Source organism: Drosophila subpulchrella, chromosome 2L, assembly GCF_014743375.2.
Source record: "Drosophila subpulchrella strain 33 F10 #4 breed RU33 chromosome 2L, RU_Dsub_v1.1 Primary Assembly, whole genome shotgun sequence".
NCBI lineage: Eukaryota > Metazoa > Arthropoda > Insecta > Diptera > Drosophilidae > Drosophila > Drosophila subpulchrella.
The window spans coordinates 5,316,102-5,342,823 of NC_050610.1; the positions used below are offsets into that span (position 1 = coordinate 5,316,102).

Sequence of the window (26,722 nt, forward strand, 5' to 3'; positions counted from 1 at the left end):
ATAGCATTCCCGCCGATAACTCCTTTGCGTCAACCGAGCCAAAAAGCTTTACATATTTTAAAAACATATTTCTGTATGATTTCCCTCGTTATTAACTCTTAAGTAGGTGGAATCTCAACTAAGCAAAGCAATTTGTATATAATTCAATTAATTTCTATGTCAAAACCTATCAATATACTAAAAAGTATTTTTAGTATTTTCATGTTAAACTATTTTATTAACGGCAAAAAAAACACTTTACCGAAATGGAAAAAATATATGTCTCAAGCCAAAAAGTTTAAAAGCAAAAAAAAAAATTGTATCAATTTCAGTGTTAAACCAGTGACATTGTTGGATAGCATTCTAAAAAAAAACGCTTTTAAATATTCCATAAAAATACGCAGAAATCGGCTGTTGAATAATTATCCGCATGTCAGATGGCTTGAGAACCAAAAAATGGAGAAATTCAACTTTGTATAAGAGAAACGTGCAATGTAATGCCTATTATAAAAAATAAAATCGTTCTTATTTTGCATTTTACATCTAATCGAAAGTCCCAAGACCTTAACAACGCCCATATGATTTACACTGTTGTCAAATTTACAATTTTTTAACTGAAAAATTAGCTTGGATAAGACGTGTTTTTTTTTTTAAGTAAGCACAATGTACATTGCGTACGCTTACTTTTATATTAAGGAGACGCCAGATGTTGGTCCTTAGTGTGCTACATGTGGTGTAAATTTAATTTTTTTTATCGATTATTTGGCTTTTTGTACAGAAAATTATAAGGGAAATCAGCTGTTCTGTTTTATTACATTCTCGCTGTAAACAATTTTTTTAAAATCGCATAACACCGTTTGCAGAGCATTTTGTATGGGTTGAACGTAGCTCCAACGGAAAATAGATGGAAATGTGGAATGCTGAAAACGGGATCTATTCTGTAAACATTCCATTGGTTCAAGTTAACCCAGTCCATCGACGATATCCTTGTTTGGAAGATCACAGCACACATCCAGATAGTTTTCGCATTGTGAGCCCGTACCGATTTGAATGTCAATTATACCATCGCCGCTGGTGTTGATCGTATCATTTGCACAGAGCCAACGGGGTACGCACTCTTTTTGATCTCCACAGGATTTATATTGGGCTGATCCTGTTCCAGATTCTGTTCCTTTGTCTGTTCCTGTTCCTGAGTTGCTTGACGGATCTTTGGGATTGACAACTGGAGTGATTGTTGTGGAGGAGCTGGGTGTTTCATCGGGTTTGAAAATATCTGCAATCAAGTTGTCCAGAGAACGATCTTGAGCCCCACCAGTAAATATGCAGGCGAATATTACAAGGCAATTAAGTAATATCATTTTACTGCAAAAGAAAAATAAATATTCTGTTACTGAAAAATAGGTTTAGGGCAGTAATAAAAAAAAAGAATTACTTTTAAGAAACAAATTTTGGGCCAAAAGAGTTGATTTGATCGAAAAATCGTCAACACAAGGTGAGCAAGGTATTGGTGACTATCGACTTATGTTTTTGCTGGAACTTCGCACTTAACGAGGTAAATGTAAGTCCTCCAGAAAGAATGACACATTTTACTGGGTCAAACAAGCGGATACAAATACCTTTATGTGCTTAAGCCTAGTGCTCAGATCGCCTAAGAGTTTCACTAGTTGAAAAATCGTATTCTTTGTAATGTGACCGAAGTTTTCAAAGCTCACCCGCAATGCATGTAGCATGGTCTTACTGTCAAGCAGCTGAGTTTGTTGACAAACGGAAAAACAATGAAGTGCACAAAGAAATTAGAATACAAAAGAATGAAATGTTCAACGAATGTTTTTATTTATGTAAATTAGTAGTTTAAAACTTGCTTTTCGTCCTACGGATGCTTGTCGGAGATCGATCTGGTGGTTCTGCTGACAAGATACTTCTATCGTAACCAAATTCTTTTGGCCATGTAGGAAGCGAAGTCCCACTCGGCATGTTCCTTCAAACTGAAATCCTCTAGTGGATCTCCTCCAGCACTTCAACTATTCTGCGGATTTGCCCCTTTGTGGTATTGCTTCCTGTCGGTAAAGTCCCACAATAACATACAACAGCTTGGAATAGGAGTTATTTTTTATCTGCACCGACCTCCTGCACTCGGTTTTTGGATTTTCCTTCCATTTTTAATTTTTAGTTTCCACAACGCCTTTGCACGAACACAGCCAAAGATTACACTTCTTATTCTTTGGACCGCGGCTAACGGCGGTCATCGAAATTCACTCGCTAAATCTGGTATTTTTTCTGGTATTTCCTTAGCTCATCTGAGTACCGCGCTGAAAAACAGACCCGACGAAAAGCGTTAGCCGCGTATTTGGTCCTTCTATGGTTAGCTCCCGGTTTTCGTCGATGTGAGTACTAGGCTTTAAGCTGGGATCCATTAAAGCTTTATCCCCATCAGCTTAAAAGATTATATTGTTTTCAGTTTGGTCCTGCTTTCTTCTTCTATTTTAAAACAACCTTATATATTATATATTATTCTTTATAAAATACACAATTACTACATAAGCAAGTACAGTTTGCAATCATGCCTGTTTGCTTAACCCTACTTTTATTTATAATTTTTATCACTTAACGATGCTGCTTGAAATAGCAATTAAACCTTTTTTCTTTAGAAAAAAACATAAATTTATTTGCGGATGAAATAGACAAATAACTGGTTTTGGTATCGAGCTAACATGTGCATTATACAATTCATATTAATGAATGGTTGTACATACATTATATATCAACAATTAAATACACATGCATTCATATATATATTTATTGCAGATGGTTTACATAGACCATAAAATGCACAGGTAGAGTATTATATTCAGATATTATGAAGCAAACGTGTGTGCACTTAGGGGCATTTCACTAATCTTAATCTTAATGTTAACTAATTTAATATAATACGTACACTATTACCTTGACTTTTTTTTATTTGATAAGAGAGCTAAACGTTCGGCAAGTAATGAACCAACCACTCAACTGATTTGATTTCTGATTCAACCTCAAATGTGAGCTGTTTGCTTTCTAGGAGACGGCGAGAAGCTTTAAAGCTGGTGCAAAATGAAGCTCCCAGCTTACGTTTTACACAGTAAAAAAATGTTTTCCATTTAATGGATCGATAGTTTAATACCTAAGTTGTTACACACCGAAGACAGAAGTACAGTGGAATTAAAATCTGAATCCGTGTATGCTCTGCTTCTGTTAATTAACTTGAAATACATTAGTTAGCTATAGAAATACAATAAGGCCGTTCATGACTAGCTCCACTCAGTTGTTTCTGGGCCCATAAGATTAGAAAAAATTGTATTTGTAATCAAAAAAATCAATATGGGCATTTGCGGCAGAAAGTCAACGAAGCCTATCAATAAACTTAAAAAGTATTTTTAGTATTTACATGTTAAACTATTTAATTAAGGACAAAGTAGACACCTTACCAAAACGATAAGAATAAATGTTCCGATACAAACCGTTTAAAGCTAAATTGAAAAAAACTTTTATTTTCTGTGTCAACCAAATGTTTCTCAGGCGTTTACTTTTTTACTAGAGAACCGCCAGATATTTGGCCTAGATGTGGTACATGTGCTATAAATAATTTTTTTTTTTTCGAATATTTGGGTTTTTATACAGAAAATTATAATAAAAATTATATAAAATAGCATCATAACACAGCATTCAAATAAATAAAAACATTTCCGCTAGAAAACAACAAATTATAATTGAATAGTTTGTGATCTCCAAAAGACTGACATGGTTTTGTGTGGGTTGAACACACCTCCATCGGAAAAAGTATGAAAATGTGGAATGCTGGAAACGGGATCTTTCTTGTATTCCATTAAGCATTCCGTTGGTTCAAGTTAGCCCTAGCCATCGACGATATCTTGACATATTTCACTTCGAAACGGTCATACAAAATCTTTCCATTTTTAAATTATTCGTGTGTTTATAAATATGGATAATAGTGATTTAATAGCGGATGAAAATTCCGCTCAGCAGTCTATTGCTTTGAGACGGGAATTACGCAGAAAGAAGATATTGGAAGCCTCTAAGTCACGACTCGAAAAATTAAATGGCAGAGCTTCAGCAATACAGAATGAAAACATTGGTAACACATGATATTTGATGCACATTGTATGTACATTGTACTTACTTTCATACATCATTCATATGTAAATAAATAAAGTCTTGTGATAGTTTCAGAAACTATTGACATACATAAGTGTTTTGAAATATTTTCCTTTCATATAATAACAGCCACATATGCTAATCTTTCATTATTTCAGTCGATGGACCTACGAACACCCAATATTCTGATCCAGAGGTGGAGCCGGATGTTCCCATTAAACGCTCATTTTTGCCGGAACAGCCGGCACCTCCAAAAGTCAGCGCTCCAAATGTATTGCTGAAAAGTCGAGTTCACATTATTTTAGCTGCATGCGTAGGATTCGTCTTGGCGCTATATACCAATAGCAGCGTTTTCTTTCCTGTTCTGCTCTTTGTGATTTTAGAACTGGCGTTTCTACAGTATCACAAACGCGACCATTTGCCGCCCAGCGTGGGACCCATGTTGCTTATGTTCATCAATCCAAATATTACCAGCAAAATTAAGCAGTTCAGCAGTATATTTTTTATCCTTCAATCACTTTTGGGAGATCTTGCGATCACCGTCTGTGTGGTTTGCTCAGGAAGCTTGTTGTTATTAAATATTAATTCTGATTTTGTTACCGTGTTGAAATAAAGAATATATAAATGAAGTTTGTCTTTTAATGAAAGAATTTAGATTATTATTATTAAGATCCTTTCTTCTGGGACTGTTCGTGGTTGTTTCATGAGGCAACCAATAAAACTTTACCATTATATTTTGCTTAAATCAATTTGCTCTATTTTTTTAATTTCTAAATATTTGTTGTTCAGATTCCTATAGTTTACAGCTAATATAATTAGCAAGAGAAATTGTCCTCCTAAATTGAAAGACTTCAACCAAAAAAGCATAGGCAGCCGCAATGCGTTTTCAGCACTGCCAGAGACGTTAAAAGTTACACAACACTATTTGTACATGAGTATGTACATTTGTGTTAAAACTTTAAAACCGTTGTCTGAAAACGGGATATAAATATATTTTAATTAAATAAAATAACTACTAATTACTTCTTAAAATACTATATGAGTAATATAAAATTTAATATTAAAACTTTAAAGCTGAATACAATTTCTAAAAAAATGTATCTAACATTTAAAATCCAAATATAAAAAATATTACCGATTTTAATTAGGGTTTGGGCATTGTAAGCTTGAGTCCTAGCAATATTCAAATGGTGGTACAAAACACCTTTACTGGGCATGCTCAGAAATGTAAAAAAGGAAAAGTGCCCACCCTCGCTTTTGGGCCTGCGCATACTTTGTATCGATTTTAAGACTGTGTACTTATTTCATAAGCTTGTAGCGAAAAGATGTTTTCATAAACAAGTGCTACGCTGAAATCTGTGCTAAAAAATATATGATTGGTGGAAACAGAGTCCATAGATAAGTACAATTATGCAGCCGTTGAAAATGGCATAACATCGTGCTTCTACAAAAGGATATTCGCGTTCTTAATCCGCCTTGGCAGAATTTTTCCCTCAAGTAAAATACAACTAATAAGGTAAAAACTGGCCTATAGTATCCATAAAATAACTTTGAGATATTATTTTTGAGCGAAGAGTTTTTGTTAATGTGATTTTTCTTGCACATTCCTGCCTCTATGCAGAGTATGCATATGAGCATGAGTACTTTGATTAAAAATCAATATTCTAAAATAACCTTACCAACAAGAGCAAGGAAGGGCGTTCGAGGGTCTTATTGATTTAAACCTTAATTCCAGCCACCATGGGAACGGTGTTGAGTTTTAATCCGCGGGATCGGCATCCCATATACTCATCTCAGCCAAATTTTCAATATAATCACTCGACCGATATTCGAAACGAAAACGACAGTACAGGCTCAATTGATTCACATCTGAATAACTTTTCGTACGAGCAATTAAATAACGCGAAGAACAGGGAAAACAAGAAGTCGGCCTGCCACCAGATGTCCAAGAACGTAATAGGACAGCCTGGTTCTTGTGGGGGAGTGCACATAAACCTACAGACACAAACTCAGCTGAGTTCGCACAACTTGAACAACTTGTCAAATGCCTCGAAGGATACCATTACCAATGTCCTGGACACGCATAACGAAAACTCGGTCCTCAAGGCGGAGAAGAGCTCCTTCGAGAAGAACCTGAAGAAGCACTCGATCTTCATAAACGCCCTCTCCTGGAAGAAGCTCTCCACATCGCATAACAAGAAGAAGATCGAGAACAAGAACAAGTGTGCAAATCTGCCCACGGCCTGCTTCAAGGCCCAGCTCCTGGAGTCCTCCTCCTTCGCCTCCTCATCGGACAAGAATCGAAACATCCAGCTGCACTGCAACCGCATCGAGGAGCACAACCAGCAGCACTGCAACCAGCATCAGCACCAGAATCAGGCCCAGGACATCCGGGAGGAGGTCATCACCGGACCATCCAGCAAATCGCAGAACCCTTCCAAGGCGAAAGACCCCGTCAAGGTCAACAACAAGAACTCGATATCCAACCACAACAAGCTGATCCAAAAGCAGCCCTTGACGCTCAGCCTGCCCCAGCAAGTCCAGGCATCGTCCATTCAAATCAAAAATACCAACCAGATCCCTCGCAAAACCGTCATTCAGGTGAGTAACTTTGCAGGACTTAAGTGATAAATCTTAACTGATTATAAACTTACCTATAAACTTAATCATAGTTTTACCGCCTTGATCAACAAGGGCTTTACACTTTTCCCTTTTTTAAAAAAAGCTCAAACCTATTTAAATATTTAATACGAAATAACTTATTTTCTTTGTAAGTTTACATCATTTTCCACAACAATTTTGACAGTCTAAACTGGATTAAAGTAGCTTGTGCTATTGTCATGTATTTTTTTTTTCAATAAACATACATACTTAGTTCAGAAAGAAGGTCTCGAGTAAATATATTTGTTATACTTTTAAACATAATCGTGTATATATTGAACATTCTTATAGCCCCAATATAATATGGTAAATATTTATTTTAAATTTAATTCTTAGCCTAGTCGTGTTAAAACGTCTTTTCCTTTTAATGTTTAAGGCAAAAAAAAATTTCAAAAGTTTAGAAGACAAGTCGTTGCAACTACCTCTTGTTATTAGTTTTGTAAAAATCTTGCTACATAAATAAGTTTAAATACTTATTAATTGATTTTACAGATACAGGTATACAAATTTTGCCTGGCCGAACACAAAACTGATTTTTGTTTTTTATATTTTAATAAAAGTCTTAGTTATTATTGAAACTCTGTATAACCGGAACTCGACCAACTTGTTTGCAGGCATCTACTTCGGAATTGCTTAAGTGCTTGGGAATGTTTTTGCACTGTCGTTGTCAAAGACTAAACAACTTCGATGCCGGAGATGCTGTTATGTGGCTCAGAGCAGTGGATCGCAGCCTTTTGCTCCAAGGATGGCAGGTAATATGATCCCAATACTACAAATTTAAAATTCAATTTTCTCCAATTTTATAACTAATATGTATCCTAATTTCCAGGATGTAGCGTTTATAAACCCGGCAAACGTGGTATTTGTCTACATGCTAGTTCGCGAACTGGTTAGCGGAGAAGAAAGCAAGGAATCAGATCTTCAGGCTTCAGTACTCACCTGTTTGTATCTGTCTTACTCGTACATGGGCAATGAAATCAGCTATCCTCTCAAACCATTTTTGGTTGAAGACTCGAAGGAGAAGTTTTGGGACAGGTAAGATGGTTTCCTTAACACTTCCCGAGTTATATTTTTATTTATTAAGCTTCGAAAATATCTTTCACTATCGTAAATTTTAATCTCTAATTGTTTTGTACTTTTATTACAGGTGCCTCGTCATTGTAAACAAGCTAAGTGATAAAATGCTTAAAATCAATGCTGAGCCTGGATTTTTTACGGAAGTCTTTACTGAGCTGAAATCTTGTGGTCAATATCATCCTACACTTAAATCGTACTGTGGAGGCGCCTGACGGATGGACGACCGGGAGATTATTGTCAACCTCTCATTGTCTGCGCATCGCCAGAAATTTCCCGAAGAAATGATGGCGAAATACCGTTAATAAAACTTAATATTTTATAAAACATTAGACAATTTCATTATGTCACTATCACAATCGTTCAAATCAAATAATAAAGATTAGTGTTTAAATAAATTAACATCTACGATATGTGTAAAAAGTGCGTTTCCAATTTCTAAGGTTAGTCCGTGGGATGTCTGCCTTCCATTTCAATGAATCCACATGATATGCTGGAGGGTGTTATAAGAATTAGCCCATTTTAGTTTACATGCAAATAAATGGTAATTTATTTTACATCTTATATACATAAAACGTTCCATAATCTATTAAGAGCAATTTAATTTGGATACAGTATATCGTAGTGGCCTGGTCTATATATCAGGTAAATTCTGGGCTCAGTTCCCTCGGGGAAGTCGTGGGCCTTGACAGTACCGCCTTCTCCTCGATCCAAGTACTCAACACGGACCCCTGCCCCGAGGGCGGTGCAAAGTGCGATGATGTGGATGTGATCCGACTCTTTATACATGGGTTCTACTTCAAGGTGTCGGAAGGTTTCAATGGTTAGGTCCCCCTCTATGAAATTCTGGTAAAAGTCGGCCTCTTCCTGCAGTTTTCCCGAGGTAATTAAGCGGAGGTAAACCACCACGTAGTCTGAATATCCCTGCTCATTGAAGATTTTGTGCAATTCGCTCTGAACTTGGGTGAGTCCGCCGGGATTATCGGGACTAACACGCTTGATGACCTCCATAAACTAGAAATTCAAAAAGACATAAGCAAACAAAAATCACATTTGTTTGGATGGACTTACGGTTTCATGGAAGTCCTCTAATGTAAAGCTGGGAAATCCCAGCTGAACGAGCTTTTCCTTGGACTCTTCGGCCAGCTTTCGGAACTCCTGATAGGCACTGCTATTTGAGATCAAGTACTCCAAGTACGAGTAAGCGAAGGCTCTGAAGAAACAATTGCCATCGGGGCGGGTGCGGCGAATGAACTTGTACTTTTTGGAGAGGTCCTGGATCTTAGCAGTGAAGATTTCGTCGCCGTTGTATTCCGCCCACAAGCAAGTTAGCGGCAACTGCTCGCTTACCAAGGGAGTGGTATCGCTGATCTGTGGTTATTAAAATCTAGCATTATTTCCCTATACATTCTTTGTACAAATGTCTTTCTGCACACTCACCTCCTTCTCAATGTCCCGTTGCTGTTGAATTATCAACTCGTCACGATTGCCGTCATTCTGCTTAAACGATTCCATGTTTCTGTAAGTACTCAACAATTGAAATCGGCGTTTTGTTTGGAGTTACAAAGTTGTGTTCATCTGATGAATAAAATGAGAATTCCTGTTCATCATATGTATGTGTAAACGCATCGAATATTACGCACACACGTTTAGAAGCAAAACCCGTAGACACATTGATGCTTTCGATTGTATCGCATCGTTATCGAAAAGTGGTTTCAGTTCCATTTGTTCCTTTGGATAAAAGTCAAGCTATGCGAAAATATTTAAAAATATTTTTGTTATGTTAAATAGCTTAGTTCTTAAAAATTCATCAGAAAAATCCACCATAGAGTGAGTAGCCGTGAAAAACTATTTCAATTTTCAATACGCTGTGAATAGATGTCACATTTTTGGAACTAAAAGCGTATATAAATTATATATTGTTCTTAGTGACTGTATACAATTTTAATTTAGTTAAGCAAACCTAAAAATAAATTCCAGTATTGGATTTTAAAGTTAAAAATGCGAACTGCGAGGTTTTTAAAGTGAGACATTTCTGGCTATTAAATTTGTTGGAACAGCTGACTAGCAGCTGACATTCAATATTTTGGAGAATACCCTATTTGTTCATACCATCGATAGCATCATTCTCCTATGAACTATCGGTTTCGGCGTAGGCTTTAGTATATCTCTAGTTCGGCCCGCCAATAAATTCAAATTTTTAGGGGTGGGACAAAAATCTGAATGGCGGTGAGTTTCTTATGTTCTTCAATGTAATGTGATGTGATTTCTGTTTCACCCTGATAGATTTGCCGTATTCTTGGGAATGTCGCCGAAATTCGGCAAAACTTGTATTGATGCTCACGTATGTACATTTCCCCCGAATTTCTCCCCTGCAGATTTCTGTGACATACCGAAATTTAACAGTCATTGAACCTATCGCCGAGATGTTCAAAAATTAAAATTTTATTGCGAAAATAATTTGTAAGTGCATAGGCTGCATAAATAAGATAGGACGACTTTTCTTTAATATTACTTAGAAAGGAACCCAGGAGATAAACAATGATTTTTTAGGAATACTTAGCACACACAATTTTTTTCCTAGGCCATAGCTGAACATAGAAAATGTAGTTTTCTGATAAATGGAAACTGATTTTCGCTGTGTAAAATAATTGCTGGGAACTTTATTTAAAGTCAGCTTTAAAGCTTATTTTCGTAATGTCAGAAGCAAAGATAGTCAGCTTAAATATTAGGTTGAATTTGAAATCAACTCAGTTTAGTTTTTTGTTCATCGCATGCCGAACGTTTCCCTAAGTTATCAAACTAAAGGAGTCTGAGCAAAAGAGTAAGTACTGTATTAAGGTTGACAACATGTAAGTATGTGCACGCTATTTGGATTATAGGTTAAATAGCTAACTACTTAACAATCCTGTAACAATGTTATATCCTTGCAGAAAAATTTAATCTTTTGGTAAGATGTTTGAAAAGGAAATTTAAGAATATCACTGCTCTAAAATGCTTCACTTTAATTTAAGAGCTGCTAAAGGGAAATTATTTAAAGGCTTTTTTCCTACGCTTCAGCTGGGTTGACAAAAATCCCGGAAAACAACAGTTAAAGCTGGTACTTTCCGACAAGTCAAAGTCATCTATTGGCACTATTCTTCAATATGCTTTAAACCTTTTTCCGAACTGTGAAATGAGCAATCTGTAATATAAAGTCGTGGTAGCCAATGCTATAAGCTTTGTAAGCGATGTTTAGAATATATCCATATAACCTATGCATATCTTAGTACGCGGGAGCAATCAATCTGTCAGATGTTAAAGTTCAATGAATAAAGTGGATAGAATAGCTCTGCCTAAGGTACATTTATGACCAAATACAATGTATGAATTGTTGATCCATATGTTACAATGAAGCCAAAACCAGTTATTTGTCTAGTTTAAACCCATGATATTTTTGTTTATTACCAGTTGTATATAAATATAGAATTGTCAGTGCGTTTATAGCTTATTTTAAAGAAAAAGTCTTAAAAATACCAACTTTAGGTAAAAAATTGTAAACAGTGTAAGAGATTTTGTTTTTTTAACTAGAAGAAACAATTTATAGTACATTTACTCAATATATTCTTTTTTATTTCCTTGTGTTTTTCTTCAGTAACATGATGTTACTAAAGGGCCTTATAATATGCGCCTGCATATTCACTTGCGGAGCGCAAGACATATCCTTGACTTACTTAATTGGAAAAACTTTTGAAAACAAAGAAGCACCCACCACCAGAAGCACTCCAGTTTTCAGTCCAAAAGTTTCACCAGGAACTGGATCAGCCCAATATCAGTCTTGTGGCGATCAAAAAGAATGTGTACCCCGTTGGCTGTGTGCAAATGGCACGATTAACACCGACGGATATAATTTGATTGATGTTCGAATTGATACGGACTCAGAATGCCAAAGCTATTTGGATAAGTGCTGTGATCTTCTAAGCAAGGTAACCTAATTACAAAATGTTAATGTTCAGATTTTTAATCAATTTTGTAATATAGAGAGCCGACTCTATATTTCCTCTTACCCCTGAAATTCCTGAAGGTTGCGGATACCAGAATAAAAACGGCGTTGGCTTTAAAATTACTGGAGCTGAGAACCAAGAGGCCGAGTTCGGGGAATTCCCTTGGATGTTAGCTATTCTTCTAGAAGAGGGATCACGTAAGGTGTACGAATGTGGGGGAGCTTTAATAGCTCCGAATGTGGTGCTTACTGCAGCCCACTGCGTTCATAACAAACAACCAAGAACCATTGTTGGTAAGTATGTAAGTGTTGTTAATGAGATAACTTATGTGAAACTGTTGATTTCAGTGAGAGCAGGGGAATGGGATACGCAAATAGAACTAGAAGTTTTATCACATGAGGACCGGTATGTGAAGGAAGTAGTGTATCATGAACAGTTTAATAAGGGAGCCCTTTTCAACGATATTGCTGCTCTGTTGTTGGAAAGCCCATTCACCTTCCAACCGAACATTCAAACTGTTTGCCTGCCAGACGTTGGTCAAAACTTTGATTATGATCGTTGTTTTGCTACCGGTTGGGGTAAGAACAAGTTTGGCAAGGACGGGGAGTACCAAGTTATCCTGAAAAAGGTGGATATGCCAGTGGTACCAGCACAACAATGTCAGACGAACCTGCGCGAAACTCGCCTTGGAAGGCACTTTATTTTGCATGACAGCTTCATTTGCGCTGGAGGAGAAAAGGGTAAGGACACTTGCAAGGGCGACGGAGGTTCCCCCTTAGTATGTCCCATTAAGGGCCAGAAGAATCGATTTGTGTTAGCCGGTATTGTTGCCTGGGGGGTAAACTGTGGACAAGAAAACATACCCGGAGTTTATGCTAGCGTGGCCAAACTTCGTCAATGGATTGACGAAAAATTGAAACTTTGGTGTATTGACCCCAAATATTATTCACCCTAAACCAAGATCTTATAACTGAAATGAAATCACTTAGTATCTTATTTTTTAAGAATGGAGAATAATATAAATAAAACAATCAGGCGGGATATGGTTTTAATTATATTTTATGTGTTTTTCTATTTTAGTAAAACTTTTCATTTTTATTGACTAATTGCTGTTCAGAGCACCTTAAAAATCAAAGTATACAGCAATAGAAAGATTTTGTAACTCATTTCATAAAGAAAAATTGATACGAATCGAATTTTTACATTTTACAAAAATAGTCCCGGAGAAGTCACTTCTTAGTCACTTTGGGACGTTAGAACCCATTTTGCAAAATCACCTGTTCGCTTCAGCGATTCTATATGTGAACGAGAATCAACTGTACGCAGAGGCTTTTACCTATCAAAACCAAAAATGATGAATAGGACTTGAGGTGTGCAAAAAAAGTCTTGGGCGCGTCTTTGGTATTTTTGCGATAACATTCGTATATTTCGATATCTTCGGGCTATCGTCGGCCATCCTTCCCTAGGCAACACACATCAACTAATGAAGCATTCAAGTCTGGTCTAAAGTCAATATGGTGTTGCTACTATACTATATGGTCCTGATTGGAATCGTCGCGCCTCTTTCGGACCAAGTCCGAAGTCGAATAAGAGAATGCAATTCTTCAGAAACAAACATATTTCATTTTAGACTCTAAGCCTTAGAGATAATTACTATATAAACGAATGGTCCGTCAGTTGGGCCCCCTCAGCGTCCTTCAACATTTCTGTGGTTTGTTTGGCCCCCGAATTTGTCCGCCACCGCCAGTTATTGGATACAGTTGTCCTCCCGCAAAGCTCTTTTTCCGCGACGATATCTCCAGGTCTTATGACCTTAAAGATAAATAGTTTTACTAATTATTTATTAATTCGGCCAATGGCGAATGTAGGTCGAGGACCGCATGCTGTACAGCCGCTAACTGCTTGGTCAACTGCCTAGGCTCTATCGATCAGGGTCCAGCTCATTGTCTTATTTTCTTGACTTTTGCATTTATCAGTATAACACTTATAGTGGTACCTGTTAGAATGGCGGTTCAGAAGATCGTGACTTTGATAAAATACCTAAGGATGGCTTTCCTCCCACGGCTCCAGTGCACCAAGCCAGTAGGCATAAGATTTGATTCCCCAACGCATTTTTCAATTATTTTATGGCAGTTATAAAATCTTTTGTATCAATAAAATAGGAATACATCCCTTGTAGCTCTGTACTCTAGGATGGAAATTTCGCCATCCAATTTGTTTTTCATGAACTTATATTTAGCCAAAACAACGTTCATAGTTTTTACCCGTTTCAGGGGAAATATTTTCTGGAGACCAATCTTTTATAGTCTTTTTCGAAGGCACAATTTTAAAGGGCGTCTCTAAATTGGATTGCCAATATTTTAGTTGACCAGCTAAATTCTGATTTTGCTTCCTAATCGAAGCCATCTTGTTTAGAAGAAGTTCGTTGTTTTGCATTATTTTAACGCTTTCTGTTTTAGGCATTTGCACATGAAGAGCGTTTCATTGTTTTTAGCAACTTCATTTTCTTTATTTTGCTTATCAGGATTTACTACATATTGACGAATTTTCATAAAATTCATTTCAGCATCACTCTCAAGCTGCCCTTTTTCTTGAAGTTCTCCTTCTCTTCTTCTAGTTGCACTGTTTGTGCCTAACCGAAGTATACACATCTAGGTCGCACCGCGGGACAAGGGGTAATGAGCACTTGTCGATGGAACGGACACGCTTTGCTGGCAGGACGATCGAGTCGCGGCAATTGTAACGATGGTTACTGCGATGCCGGACCACAGGCGATGCTGAGCTGCGCTGAGGTTGAGCTAACGTGGTTAGCTGCTAGTTGAGAGTTTATTACGAGCTCTATTCCCAGAGGTAGGCAGTAGAACCGCGGAGTTATGAGGTGCGTTGATAACTGATTTATTCTTCACTTGATACATGCCTTTATACTACTTGGGACACGGAAGTTTAGTGTAATGATTAGTGAAATACGCTATATTCTAAAGTAGGTAGGCCAGGGAGTTTTGATTATGGTAGCAGTTTGCTTAGTTTGCTCGGCTGACACTGCAAAATGTGCTGACTGCATTGGCGGGTCAGAGTACCGCTGAGACGGTTGCTTAAAATGGAATTTACTTTTGCTTACCAAGTCACTTTAGCCAAGCCAAATTAAAATTCTGCTGTATAAAGAAAGCAGAGTCCAATTCAACTACTTGTACATCTCCTTAAACCATGTCCATTCCCTTACATTTCTGTATGGAACACAGAATGGGCTTTGATAGCTAAATGGAATCGGAAAGTGGATAAACGGGCTCATATCCTAGTTCTTCAGTTGGTATACTGATTTCCTAAGACACTTGGGCTTAATGTGCCTCTTGCACACACGATCATTAATAGATACATTTAATAATTATACCCGTTACTCGTAGAGTAAAAGGGTATACTAGATTTGTCGGAAAGTATGTAACAGGCAGAAGGAAGCGTTTCCGACTCCATAAAGTATATATATTTTTGATCAGGATCACTAGCCAAGTCGATCTAGCCATGTCCGTCTGTCCGTCCGGATAAACGCTAAGATCTCGAAAACTATAAGAGCTAGGCCGTTGACATTTGGCATGCAGATTCCTGAGCTTCTTACGCAGCGCAAGTTTGTTTCAGTAGAGTTCCACGCCCACTCTAACGCCCACAAACCGCCCAAAACTGTGGCTCATACAGTTTTGATGCTAGAATAAAAATTTGAACTGAAATGTATTGTTCTCATCAATACCTAACGATTGATAAAAAAAAAGTTTGCCACGCCCACAAACCGCTCACAAACTTAAAAAAACCGTAAGTATGAACGTTGATATCTCGGAAACTATCAAAGATTGAGAATTGGGATTCCAGATTTAGATTCCGTAGCCTTGTGGGCAGCGCATTTTCTATGTGAACAAGAATCGGATGTGTGCAGAGGTGTGCGAAAAAAATAATTCTTTGGCGAGTTTTTGGTATTTTTGCGATTACAATCGTTTATTTCGATTACTCCAGGCTATCGTCGGCCATCCATCTCTAGGCAACACACAGCAACTGATGAAGCACTCGAGTCTTGTCTATGGTCAATGTGGTGTCTACAGCCAACAAGGCTTTCATCCCCTCGATGATTTAAACAAAAAAAAAATAATTTCTGGTCTTGATTTGAATCGTCGCGATCGGGGACCGCATGCTGTACCGTCGCTAACTGCTTGGTCAACTGACTAGGCTCTATCGATCAGGGTCCAGCTCATTGTCTTATTTTCTTGACTTTTGTCACCACTCATAGTGGTACCTGTTAGAATGACGGTGCAGAAGATCGTGATTTTGATAAAATACCTAAGGATGGAATTTGTAGTGGTATGTAGCACGGAAATGGTGTTTGTAATCGAAAAATTTTGAAGGAATAAAACGGAATGCACTCTAGGCATATTCCTTGTTTTAAATTTGCTTTCCACTTCTTGCTTAACCAGAGTGGAATGCAAAAGACCTGATCATGGCCCTCGCATTTCTTTTCAACACAGTTGCCAAAAAATAAAATTAATAAGTAATAATTGAAAAATATAAATATATATTAGCTGAACCGGTTCTCACTTTCGAATAATTTGATCGAATTCAAAACAAATTATCGATAAATGAGAATCAGAATAGGCCTGCTTGTGTTATAAACTTAAACATTTAAATTATAAAATTAGATATAAATTTAAAAGACAAGAATGATTGGACAGTTTATTAAAAATTAACTCTGAGGTACAACATTTTTTAGTATGGACAAAAAGTATTCTTGTGGTATTTTTGGAACATTTTCAAGTTAGTTGAGCACCATCCATTTGCCGCTGAAGTTAAAAAACACCTAATATTCTATTCAGACTGAATTCTTATGGTGTCACTGTTGGCCGACAATAGTTTCTACTAAATTTTCGCTGTATGGAACTCTCATTCTTGACCCATAAGCTAAAATCAATGAAGAAATTTTTAGCCAAGCCAAACATTTAACATGCTAGCGATGAAATTGTTTTTGGTTTTGCGCTGTAAACCATTTTAATTTAAAACAAACTAAATCCGCTTTGAAACAATATTAAGTAGCTTTGTTTAAGGGCTATTAGACAAAAGAAATAGTGATTGGTTATGTTTTATAGTACAGTCGGCAAAATCTTTGGGTATTTCCTAAACTGTTGAATTTTCAACAAATCAAATTTGAGCAATTGAGGGAACGACCCAAAATGCTTTGCGTTGAATTTTCAAACAGATGTGACCAGTTTTCAAGATTTCCGAAAAAAAACATTTAACATATATCTATTTATTATTTTATTTTTCGTTATTAGTATGTGCCTTAAAATATTAAATAGATAACAAGGACCAAAATTACACTTTTTTTATTGATTTTAAAGTAGCTAATGCTTACTGATGAAACTAAAATGTTAGATTTGTCATGGCTTTTAAATGAAATAAGCAATCAGCAATTCAACAGCCTCGAGTTTGTTATAATTGCAAACAGATAACCAGAAGTCTCCGTGCAGCTAGAGAATACGATGTCTCCGGAGATTACTGCCTAAAAACCAGCTACCTTTGCCAGGATATCGATCGCTATCTGGTTAAGTCTGGCCTTCGCCTATGAGCAAAAAAAGGCTCTCCATCAATGCCTACCACGAGCCCAAAAAATCTACTTGGGTCAGGTACATCAGGTCCCGTTGAAGTGGCTCAATAATCTGGCAGCTTGGAGCATATGAATCGGTACGAACCAAGATCTTTTGCTGTTTTTTATAAATATAATAAAAGTATCTGGGAAAAAATTTAATTAATAATCTTTTGTTAGTAACGCTTTTTTTTAGACTCAATCTCACCTCTTGAGAACATCCCATTCACGTTTTGGAAGGGCTAAGATGTGTTTGATTTCTTCTTCAGTAATCAATGCCAATTTGAACATTACAAATTCTGTGGGGCCAAGTGTGCAACTGCTTAGAACAGCTCCAAATGCTTCTGGGTGTGCGTTGGCGAATCATACAATATATCGATAGGAAAGAAATTACTACACGCAACAAAATTTAATTATTAAGCCTAGTACTCAGATCGGCTAAGAGTTTCACTAGTCGAAAAATCTTATTCTTTGTAGTGTGACCGAAGTTTTCAAAGTTCACCCGCCATGCATGTGGCATGGTCGTACTATCAAGCAGCTGGGCTTGTTGTCGAACGGAAAACAAATCAATCGGAGCAATTTAAAAAAGAAGAGTCTGCTGGTGCATAAAGAAATTAAAATTAAAATAAATTAAATTATTAAATTAAATGTTTTTATGTATGTAAATTAGAAGTTAAAGGCTTCCTTCTCGTCCCACGGATGCTCCGCCATCTTTCCCGCGCCATCTGTAGTCCAGCTCCGAGCTGGCCAATAATGGCTGGTAATGGCTCCTCCAGCTGTCCTCTAGCGGGCGACCTTATTTCCTCCTCCCTATAGAAGCCGGCGCATCCTCTATCTCCGCTCCATCACCAGCTGCCAAGTAGCTGGTGAAGGAGGAGTCCTCAATGGAGAGCTCGTCGGAGATCGAGCGATGTCCCATGTTCCTTCCCACTGAGATTCTCTAGTGGATCTCCTCGAGCGCTTCAACTTTTCTGCGGATTTGTGTTTGTGCGTGTTTTTCTTCCATTTTTAATTTTTTAATTCCCCACCGCTTCTGCAGGAACACCGCCAAAGATTAAATTTCTTATTCTTTGGGCCGCGGCTAACGGCGTTCATCGAAAATTCACTCGTGAAATCTGGTATTTTTTCTGGTATTTCCTTAGCTCATCTGAGTACCGCTCTGAAAAACAGACCCGACGAAAAGCCTTAGCCGCCTGTTGGCCTCTCGCTCACTCCTATGGTTAGCTCGCGGTTTTCGTCGATGTGAGTACTAGGCTTTAGAATTGACCAAAAATATAAACAAATATTTACTACATTAAAAACAGTTTTTTTTTCTAGAAATTATATAAATATTTACTAGTACTCCGAGAATAAAATTGTTTCTAATTTTGGAATATGGAAGCGCCCTCGAATGGATTCTTTGAAAAAATAATTAATCTTGCCAGGTCTTGCTACTTCCATAAAACTAGTCTTCTGATGCACAAAGAAATTAAATTTAAGCCAAGAGAAAAAGCTATAGTCGGCCTAGACTATTAGATATCAGTTACTCAGCTGGGGGGCGCTAGTGAAATTTCGTAAGCAGCCGATTTTCTGTATAAACATATCTCTATCCTCTCGCCCTCTATTCAGTTTGCTATTTATTTATTTATTATTTTTTTGTTGTATCTTTTTAATGAATGGTCCGATTTGAATAATTTTTGCCATGTAGATTGTAATTGACAATAAGAACACGATTTTTAGAAAGTATTAAATATTGTGGGCGAAAGACGGGTTTTTAGATTGGGAGTGGTACTCTGCTAAAACAAATTTGCGCTGCGCAGTAAGTCCAAAAATCTACATGCCAAGTCCCAACAATCTAGCTCTTATAGTTTCCAAGACCTCAGCGTTCATACGGACGGACGGACATGGCTAGATCGACTCGGGTAGTGATCCTGTTCAAGAATATTATGGGGTCGGAAACGCTTCCTTTTAACAGTTACATACTTTCCGACGAAGCTAGTATACCCTTTTACTCTTACGAGTAACGGATATAACTAATAAACCGACTGTGCATCGTATGTTCTTATCTACACTGGTGGAAAAAATAAAAGAAACGGCTTACACGCTTTCATATTTTTTTTTTATTTCATAAAAAACAAAGTAGATATATCTCATATATATATTTTTTAAAATATACTTAAGTATGTTTTATAATAAGAAACAAAAAGATTTTTATAAATCACGTGTGGACTTAAAGAATTAAATTTCTTTTTTTTCCCTGGATAAAATAATAGAAACAAAACGTTGAAACTTTATAAACACTATTTTTTTAAGCCATAATGGCTCCCAAACTAATATTTAGTAGTATTGCCTTTACAATGCAATGCTGCAAGGCATCGGCGAGGCATAGAGTGTACAAGATTGGCACAAGTTGAAGGAGAAATGGAGTACCACTCGCTTTGAATTTTCTGCCACAATGCTTCCTCATTCGGGTCTTTGAAGTTTCCAATTCGTCTTTTAGGTGTCCCCATAAATGCTCAATCGGATTTAGATTGAGCTGGCCAGTCCATTACAGATATTTTTTGGTCCAATTTTGGTAAAATTTTTGCTTTATGCTTTGGTTCATTGTCTTGCATGAACTCCCATTTAAGCGGCATTTCCTCATACGGCTACGGTAGTCCTCAGCAAACAATCTTTCCTTAGTCCAACATTCTTTCCTTAATCCAAAATATAGGACCAACTCCAGAAGATGAAAAGCATCCCCATAGCATTATGTTCCCTCCACCATGCTTAACAGTCTTAATCGTATGCTTAGGATCGAATGCAGTGTTCTTTGGACGTCTCACATATATTTTTCCATCTGATCCACACACATTAGTTCCATCGGACCAGAGAACATTATTCCAGTTTTGGCGGTTCTGGAGTCGTTTTGCAAAACTCAGTCTGTTTTTCATATTTTTTTGGCCCAGAGATGGAACCCTTCTGGCTGAATATGTTCTCAGATCTCGTTCAATCAGCCTGTTTTTAATTGTTCAAGCTGTAACTGCTGCCCCTAAGGTATTTTTGAGTTCCTTGGCTGTAAGGGATGGGTAATTTTTTATTGTTCGAGCCAAAATGTCGTCAAACCTTTTGGTTGTGGCTCGCTTTCGACCTCGGTTATCCTTTTTATCGATGTAATGACCGCGGAGAACACTTTTTTCTTTGAGCAATTCATTAATTCAGCTATTTTAGTCATTGATTTCCCTTCATCACTCAGTTGTTATACCCGTTACTCGTAGAGTAAAAGGGTACACTAGATTCGTCGGAAAGTATGTAACAGGCAGAAGGAAGCGTTTCCGACCCCAGAAAGTATATATATTCTTGATCAGGATCACCAGCCGAGTCGATCTAGCCATGTCCGTCTGTCCGTATGTCCGTCTGTTCGTATGAACGCTGAGATCTCGGAAACTATAAGAGCTACAATACTGGGACATGCAGATTCCTGAGATTCCTGCGCAGAGCAAGTTTGTTTCAGCAGAGTGCCACGCCCACTCTAACGCCCACAAACCGCCCAAAACTGTGGCTCCTACAGTTTTTATGCTAGAATAAAAGTTTTAACTGAAATGTATTGTTCTCATCAATACCTATCGATTGACCCAAAAAAAAGTTTGCCACGCCCACTTTAACGCCCACAAACTTCAAAAAATCGTAAGTATAAACGTGGATATCTCGGAAACTATCAAAGATAGAGTATCGGGATCTCAGATTTAGATTCCGTAGCTTTGTACGCAGCGCAATTTTGTTACGCGAATATGCCACGCCCACTGTAACGCCCACAAACCGCCCAAATCTGTGGCGCCCACAATTTTTATGCTAGATATAACATTTTAACTGAAATGTATTGGTCTCGCCAATACCTATCGATTGATCCAAAAAAAAATTGATTCCCACTCTAACGGCCATAACGCTTAAATATGTCTACCTACGGTAGGTGGCGCATTTAAATCTCGCTTTGCTGCTTGCATATCTCCATTTCCCTTTGGTCCCTTTAGCTGAGTAACGGGTATCTGATAGTCGAGGTACTCGACTATACACAGAGAGGAAAAACCAAGAACATTGTGATTGAATTGATCACATTCGTTCTTAAAAACCGTGTAAGCACAAATGTTCTTATTTTGATCCGAATGTTCTTGATTCTAGAACGAAATGGTAGGAACTAAAAAAGTGAAATGAGATGATTTCGTTCTATTTTCAAGTTGATTTTGGTTTTAATTTAAGAACATATTTGGATCAATATAATAACATTTTGATATTGATTTTATTTGAATTTGGGATCAAAAGAAGAACATTTTAGACTTGTAAAAGGAAAAAATGAGCTCAAATCGTTCTTGAAATAAGCTAAATACTAGATTGAATACCCTTCCCAAAAAAACGCTAAAATAATAATATTTGGCTTGTAATAGTTTTTTACTTTTATTGAATTGTAATATATATGGGATATGTATATAATATGTGATTAATTACAGGCTTAAATCTCTTATAACATTAAGGTATATATACAAGCTTATAAATATTTAAATCTAAGGTAATGTTTTTTATTATATATTAGATATAAGTTTGAATTTTAAATTCATTTTTGGATTTTTATGTTTCTGTATATATTTACATACATATTTATAAATAAGTGGTTATGTATGTATGTAAGTATAAACACACGTGGAGACGAACGAATTTGTCTTTTCCGAATTCTTTAAAAAACACTTGCACTTAATTGCATCCAAATTTCCGTATAAAAGCAAACACTTATACGAACATGTGTACATACCATACATACATACATACGTACGTTTATTTTAGCACAAAAAATGAGAGTAAAAGAGCTGATGAACTTAGGAATTTATACTAACCTTCAAGGAATTTCCTTACGGACTCCATTTTAATATCCTCCAGGAACTTTGACAACTGCTCGTCACTTTCACTTTCCATTACTTTAACTTTAAACTTTTGCAAACCAATCGAAACGCTGATGAAATGTGCCAGAAGAAGAAGAGCAAAGTAGAAGGGTCTAACGCGTGCTTGCTGTTAACCGAAAGATACTAACGCGTTATAAAAAATCCGCAACACACCATTTCAAGTCGAAATGCAACTCACTTTTCGTTCTATTTTCTGTCCCTTCCGTTCTTACTTTAAGAACATATTGAGATTATTGGGTTTCTGAGAAGAAATTGAAATTGATTTAAGAACCACGTGATAAATGTATAACATTTCGTTCTTGATTTGAGAACAATTTTGGTTTAACCAAATTTTAAGTACAAATTCAACTTGATTCAATCACAAAGAGAACATTTTGAGCTCAAAAAATGCCGTTCTCATTTTAAGAACATTTTCAACTCAGATCAGAACGTCAGAATTCTCTCTGTGTAGCGTTCTCCCATGTTTTATTATATGCCGCTTTAGCTGCCAAGTAGCTAAAAAAAATGATATTAGTACAAACCAAATTCTGTTGGCCAGAACATACTTTTTTTTTGCTAGGGGACGTCCGGCAGGATGTGCATGTAGGGAGCAAAGCCTTTGACCTGTTTTTTGGCATAAATTAATAACTCCTCAACTATGCAAGGTATTTTGATCATTTTTTTCTAGTGGTAGGCACACCCTTAGATTTCATTTAGAAAGGTGGTCGTGCACAAAGACACCGAAACTTTTCTGAGCTCCTCGGTGGAAAACGGACCCGACGAAAAGCGTTAGCAGCCTCTCGCTCTCTCTCAGCTAAGTGTACTGGGAGCACTTAGGGAGTGCGGGGGTGATAGAGCTATTAAGGTAGCAACGCGTCTGTTTTTATTTGTATTTGCTTATAACTTTTTAATGAATGGCGAATTTTTCTTGGTGAAATTGGCATGTTTTTGTCATGTAGTTGGACATTGATAACCAAAAGAAAATATTAAAAAATTTGCTTCCTAAGCGGGTTTTAGCGTTATGTGCGTTTGTGGGCGTTAGAACGGGCATGGCGCCCTGCTGGAACAAACTTGCGCTGCGCAAGAAGCTCAAGAATCAACAAGCCAAATCCGTGATAGGTTGTACCAGATATGTCGGAAAGTACATAAGTAACACGTAAAGGGGAGGCTTTTCCGATCCTATAAAGTATATTTTCTTGATTAGGCTTGATTAGGATCCAAGCCAAGTCGACAAAGCCATGCCCGTCTGTCCGTCCGTATAACCTAGACTAACATTATCGATCCAATCGAATTGGTCTGTGATAGTTTTGCCATATAGTTATTAGATAAGGCAGATAAACAAGTGCTAAATTAAATTTTGATTTGGCAGTTCCCGTATAAAAACATATATTTTATTTTTTCGAACTTGTGAATTGGATAGAAATTAGGCAATTCCCGTATAAAAACAAAAATAAAATGTTGAATCATATTTTTTAATTACCTAAGTTATGAAATTGTGAAAAAGTGTCAATACAATTGTGCAAAGGCTATCTCTAAGATCAATTTACATATATGCAATGTACATTATAAAAGTACTGGAACATATTTGAATTTCGCAAATCCCGTTTCACGAAATGAGGTATTCCATATATTTATGAAATGCTATGGGCTATATGTTGAGATTATTTTAACAGCCTAATTCGTATCAGAATCAGTGATCAATTTGTTTTTGTAAAGTTTAAAATACTCAAGAGCTTTAAAGCTGTTCTAAAGCCTTGTTGCCTTATATATGAGGCAGTGCAGAGATCCGGGGTACCAGTTCGGCTTTCTCCCAAAGATGAAGTGGATTATTTTTCTGTGGTTCGTTTCAATTGTATCTGCATCTCGACTTCCAAATGGAGAGCTCGATTCCAACACCCGTCTATTGAACAACATATTCAATAGTCAAAATAACCAGGCGAATGTCTGCACCAATTACGCCAGGCACGCTTGCGGTAATTACGCGCGGGCCCACTTTAACGACCCTTTTCCGAATATGGACCAAATGCTGAACCACAAGATGAATAAGAAACTCATCCAACTGATGGAGGAACTGGATCAGAGCTCCCAGACGCCGGACTTCAACGAGACGAGTGTGGAAGCGAAGGTCTTGCGATTCTACCGCAACTGCCGAGAGGCCCCTCCAGAAACGCGTAAGATAGAACATTATTTGAAACTGGTTCCTCCGAGCGAGAGGCTCTCCTGGCCCCCGTTGACCCCCCCTAATACTTCCTGGAACAAGGATCACTTCATGTGGATGGAAACCCTGGCACACTTACACTGGTACGGCCTCACCAACGTTCTAATTAATACACGGATCTCGTACAATTGGCAGAACAGCGCGGAAGCTCTACTGATCCTCGATAGTTCTTTTCCTGGAATCCATTTGGGGAAAGCTCAACGAGTTCTTCGTACCCTGAGAGTGCCGTCGGAGAAGATTCACAATCTCTTGCGAAAGTTCAAAAGGCTGGATACTGATGTACAGAATCTTTCAGAGCAATACAACCTAAGAAGGCAAATCATGAGCGTAGATCGTCTGAACAGCGCAACAGGTTACGATTGGCAGAGATTCATCGAGATAATAGTTGGCACACAGATTCAACCCAACTTCCGGGTGGAAGTCAAGAACTTGGCCTACCTCACGGGCCTTACGCGACTTTTAGACTCCTATGACGCCGAGCTAGTGGCTTACTATTTAATGAGTCAGCTTGCCATCTTTCTACAGACGGACACAATGGGGGGTGAAGATCCCTTATACTGCATACAGGATGTGCGCCGCAACATGTACGTGGCCTCGAACCTACTCTACAAGGAACGCTTCCTAAAGACGCTGCCAATATACACAAGGGAAGTTGAAGAGGTCTTCGACGAAATTCGCTACCAGTTGCTACGGAAAATCGAACGCAATCGCCTTGGACTGAACGCTGAGCAGAAGAAAATGATCTCCAGGAAGGTACAAAATACTGTCCTCAATATTGGTAATATGCCTAAGGGTCAAGATCACCGGAGCTTCGCCGATCATCACTATGAGGGTCTGGACATCCCATCGACGGACCTCGACTTTGCTCGGGAACACATCAAGATGATAAAGTTCCGCACCGGAAAGGAGCACGGGCCTCTTCACCTTCCAGCTCTGAATTCCGAAGACGGTTTTCACATGCCCAACTACTACGCCACAAGCATCGGTCCTTACAATCATCGCATAGCGAATGTTATTATACTGCCATACGCTTATCTGCAGGAGCCGATCATCGTACCCGATAGCCACGATGTTTTCAAGTTCAGCCTCTTGGGATTTGTCCTTGGCCATGAGCTGATGCACGCCGTCGACAGCAACAATATCGTGTATGATGGCCATGGAAACATTAACGAAATAGGATTTGGAATCGGGAAATTGCCCCGCTTTGAGGAGGGATTGGAGTGCATGCATATCAGTTCGGACAAACTCTCCGAACGAATGGCAGATATTGGGGGTCTCGAACTCGCCCACTCCGCCTACTTCAAAAGCACTAAAATTAGAAACCCCATAGACTTCACCAACGAACTCTCTGCTGAACATATCTTCTTCCTAAATATGGCACAGTTTTTCTGCTCAGATGGCTTTCCGGAATACGATGCAGAACATGACCCAGACATGATGCGTTTGTCGTTAGTTTTGATGGGTGCCGCCCCGTTCCACCAGGCTTTTGGATGTCATCGCTATGAACCTCCGTGCCAGTTGTGGTGACTTCTTTATTATGTAAACTAAGATTGAATAAATAAAAAGCAAGGAAACAGCGCATTACATATATTTTTATTTCATTTGTTATTAAAAAGTATAAAGAACGCGACGGCCTCGACTATCAGATACCCGTTACTCAGCTACGGGAAGTGCGAGGGAGATGGATTTGCACGCCCCATAAATACGCTACCTAGCGTCGATTTCTTTATTTGCTTATAACTTTTTAATGGATGGTCCGACTTAAACATTTAGACATGAAGATTGATATTGATAATCAAAACCAAATTCAATTTACAACTTAACAAAATCTTTAAAGATGTGGGCGCTAGACAAGTTTTAGCGCACCGGGCGTAAGAGTGGGCGTGGCACCCTGCATGCGCTGCGCAAGAATCTCAAGAATCTGCATGCCAAGTCTCAACTTTCTAGTTTAAATAGTTTACGATATCTTTGCGTTCATACGGACGTACAGACATACGGACATTGCTAGTGCGATTAGGCTAGAGATCCTGACCAAGAATATATGTACTTTATGGGATCGGAAAAGCTTCCTTATACTTCTACATACTTTCTGACGAATCTAGTATACCCTTTAGCACCACGAGTAACGGGTATAACAAGAGAGATGGAACAA

The 26,722-nt window shown here is 37.8% G+C and overlaps 6 protein-coding genes across 7 annotated transcripts; 4 read left to right on the top strand and 2 right to left on the bottom strand.

Annotated features, from left to right (window-relative positions):
* Positions 1 to 688: 688 nt before the first annotated feature.
* LOC119546477 (phenoloxidase-activating factor 2-like) lies at positions 689 to 3,035 on the bottom strand. 2 transcript variants are annotated; one of them, XM_037852762.1, is made up of 2 exons: positions 2,923 to 3,035; positions 689 to 1,341 (listed from the first exon to the last, which is right to left on the bottom strand). In XM_037852762.1, exon 2 carries the CDS (start codon positions 1,335 to 1,337, stop codon positions 942 to 944), a length of 396 nt encoding a protein of 131 aa, XP_037708690.1. In that variant the 5' UTR covers positions 1,338 to 1,341; positions 2,923 to 3,035; the 3' UTR covers positions 689 to 941. The 2 variants fall into 2 exon arrangements, with proteins under 2 accessions (XP_037708690.1, XP_037708691.1); XM_037852763.1 differs by having other exon boundaries at positions 2,915 to 3,009.
* An 858-nt stretch (positions 3,036 to 3,893) lies between these two features.
* Positions 3,894 to 4,757, top strand: LOC119547127. The gene is made up of 2 exons (XM_037853840.1): positions 3,894 to 4,108; positions 4,287 to 4,757. Exons 1-2 carry the CDS (start codon positions 3,955 to 3,957, stop codon positions 4,739 to 4,741), a joined length of 609 nt encoding a protein of 202 aa, XP_037709768.1. The 5' UTR covers positions 3,894 to 3,954; the 3' UTR covers positions 4,742 to 4,757.
* Positions 4,758 to 5,414: 657 nt separating this feature from the next.
* Positions 5,415 to 8,286, top strand: LOC119548495 (cyclin-dependent kinase 5 activator 1). Its single transcript, XM_037855771.1, has 5 exons — positions 5,415 to 5,644; positions 5,864 to 6,729; positions 7,404 to 7,541; positions 7,619 to 7,824; positions 7,937 to 8,286. Exons 2-5 carry the CDS (start codon positions 5,869 to 5,871, stop codon positions 8,076 to 8,078), a joined length of 1,347 nt encoding a protein of 448 aa, XP_037711699.1. The 5' UTR covers positions 5,415 to 5,644; positions 5,864 to 5,868; the 3' UTR covers positions 8,079 to 8,286.
* A 103-nt stretch (positions 8,287 to 8,389) lies between these two features.
* LOC119546878 (ubiquitin thioesterase otubain-like) lies at positions 8,390 to 9,520 on the bottom strand. Its single transcript, XM_037853486.1, has 3 exons — positions 9,304 to 9,520; positions 8,935 to 9,234; positions 8,390 to 8,877 (listed from the first exon to the last, which is right to left on the bottom strand). Exons 1-3 carry the CDS (start codon positions 9,376 to 9,378, stop codon positions 8,464 to 8,466), a joined length of 789 nt encoding a protein of 262 aa, XP_037709414.1. The 5' UTR covers positions 9,379 to 9,520; the 3' UTR covers positions 8,390 to 8,463.
* Positions 9,521 to 10,562: 1,042 nt separating this feature from the next.
* On the top strand, positions 10,563 to 12,903 carry LOC119548568 (phenoloxidase-activating factor 2-like). The gene is made up of 4 exons (XM_037855885.1): positions 10,563 to 10,687; positions 11,498 to 11,828; positions 11,884 to 12,139; positions 12,194 to 12,903. The coding sequence occupies exons 2-4, from the start codon at positions 11,502 to 11,504 to the stop codon at positions 12,799 to 12,801; spliced, it is 1,191 nt and encodes a 396-aa protein (XP_037711813.1). The 5' UTR covers positions 10,563 to 10,687; positions 11,498 to 11,501; the 3' UTR covers positions 12,802 to 12,903.
* Positions 12,904 to 24,168: 11,265 nt separating this feature from the next.
* LOC119547084 (membrane metallo-endopeptidase-like 1) lies at positions 24,169 to 26,139 on the top strand. The gene has a single exon (XM_037853783.1). It carries the CDS (start codon positions 24,169 to 24,171, stop codon positions 26,095 to 26,097), a length of 1,929 nt encoding a protein of 642 aa, XP_037709711.1. The 3' UTR covers positions 26,098 to 26,139.
* Positions 26,140 to 26,722: the final 583 nt, after the last annotated feature.

Coding starts and splice junctions, on each gene's coding strand:
- LOC119546477 (XM_037852762.1), bottom strand. CDS start 1,337: ATGATATTACTTAATTGCCTTGTAATATTCGCCTGCATATTTACTGGT.
- LOC119547127 (XM_037853840.1), top strand. CDS start 3,955: ATGGATAATAGTGATTTAATAGCGGATGAAAATTCCGCTCAGCAGTCT. Junction 4,109..4,286: donor AATACAGAATGAAAACATTG/GTAACACATGAT, acceptor TCATTATTTCAG/TCGATGGACCTACGAACACC.
- LOC119548495 (XM_037855771.1), top strand. CDS start 5,869: ATGGGAACGGTGTTGAGTTTTAATCCGCGGGATCGGCATCCCATATAC. Junction 6,730..7,403: donor CTCGCAAAACCGTCATTCAG/GTGAGTAACTTT, acceptor ACTTGTTTGCAG/GCATCTACTTCGGAATTGCT. Junction 7,542..7,618: donor TTTTGCTCCAAGGATGGCAG/GTAATATGATCC, acceptor CCTAATTTCCAG/GATGTAGCGTTTATAAACCC.
- LOC119546878 (XM_037853486.1), bottom strand. CDS start 9,378: ATGGAATCGTTTAAGCAGAATGACGGCAATCGTGACGAGTTGATAATT. Junction 9,235..9,303: donor AACGGGACATTGAGAAGGAG/GTGAGTGTGCAG, acceptor TAATAACCACAG/ATCAGCGATACCACTCCCTT. Junction 8,878..8,934: donor TAGAGGACTTCCATGAAACC/GTAAGTCCATCC, acceptor TTGAATTTCTAG/TTTATGGAGGTCATCAAGCG.
- LOC119548568 (XM_037855885.1), top strand. CDS start 11,502: ATGATGTTACTAAAGGGCCTTATAATATGCGCCTGCATATTCACTTGC. Junction 11,829..11,883: donor GCTGTGATCTTCTAAGCAAG/GTAACCTAATTA, acceptor TTTGTAATATAG/AGAGCCGACTCTATATTTCC. Junction 12,140..12,193: donor ACAACCAAGAACCATTGTTG/GTAAGTATGTAA, acceptor TGTTGATTTCAG/TGAGAGCAGGGGAATGGGAT.
- LOC119547084 (XM_037853783.1), top strand. CDS start 24,169: ATGAAGTGGATTATTTTTCTGTGGTTCGTTTCAATTGTATCTGCATCT.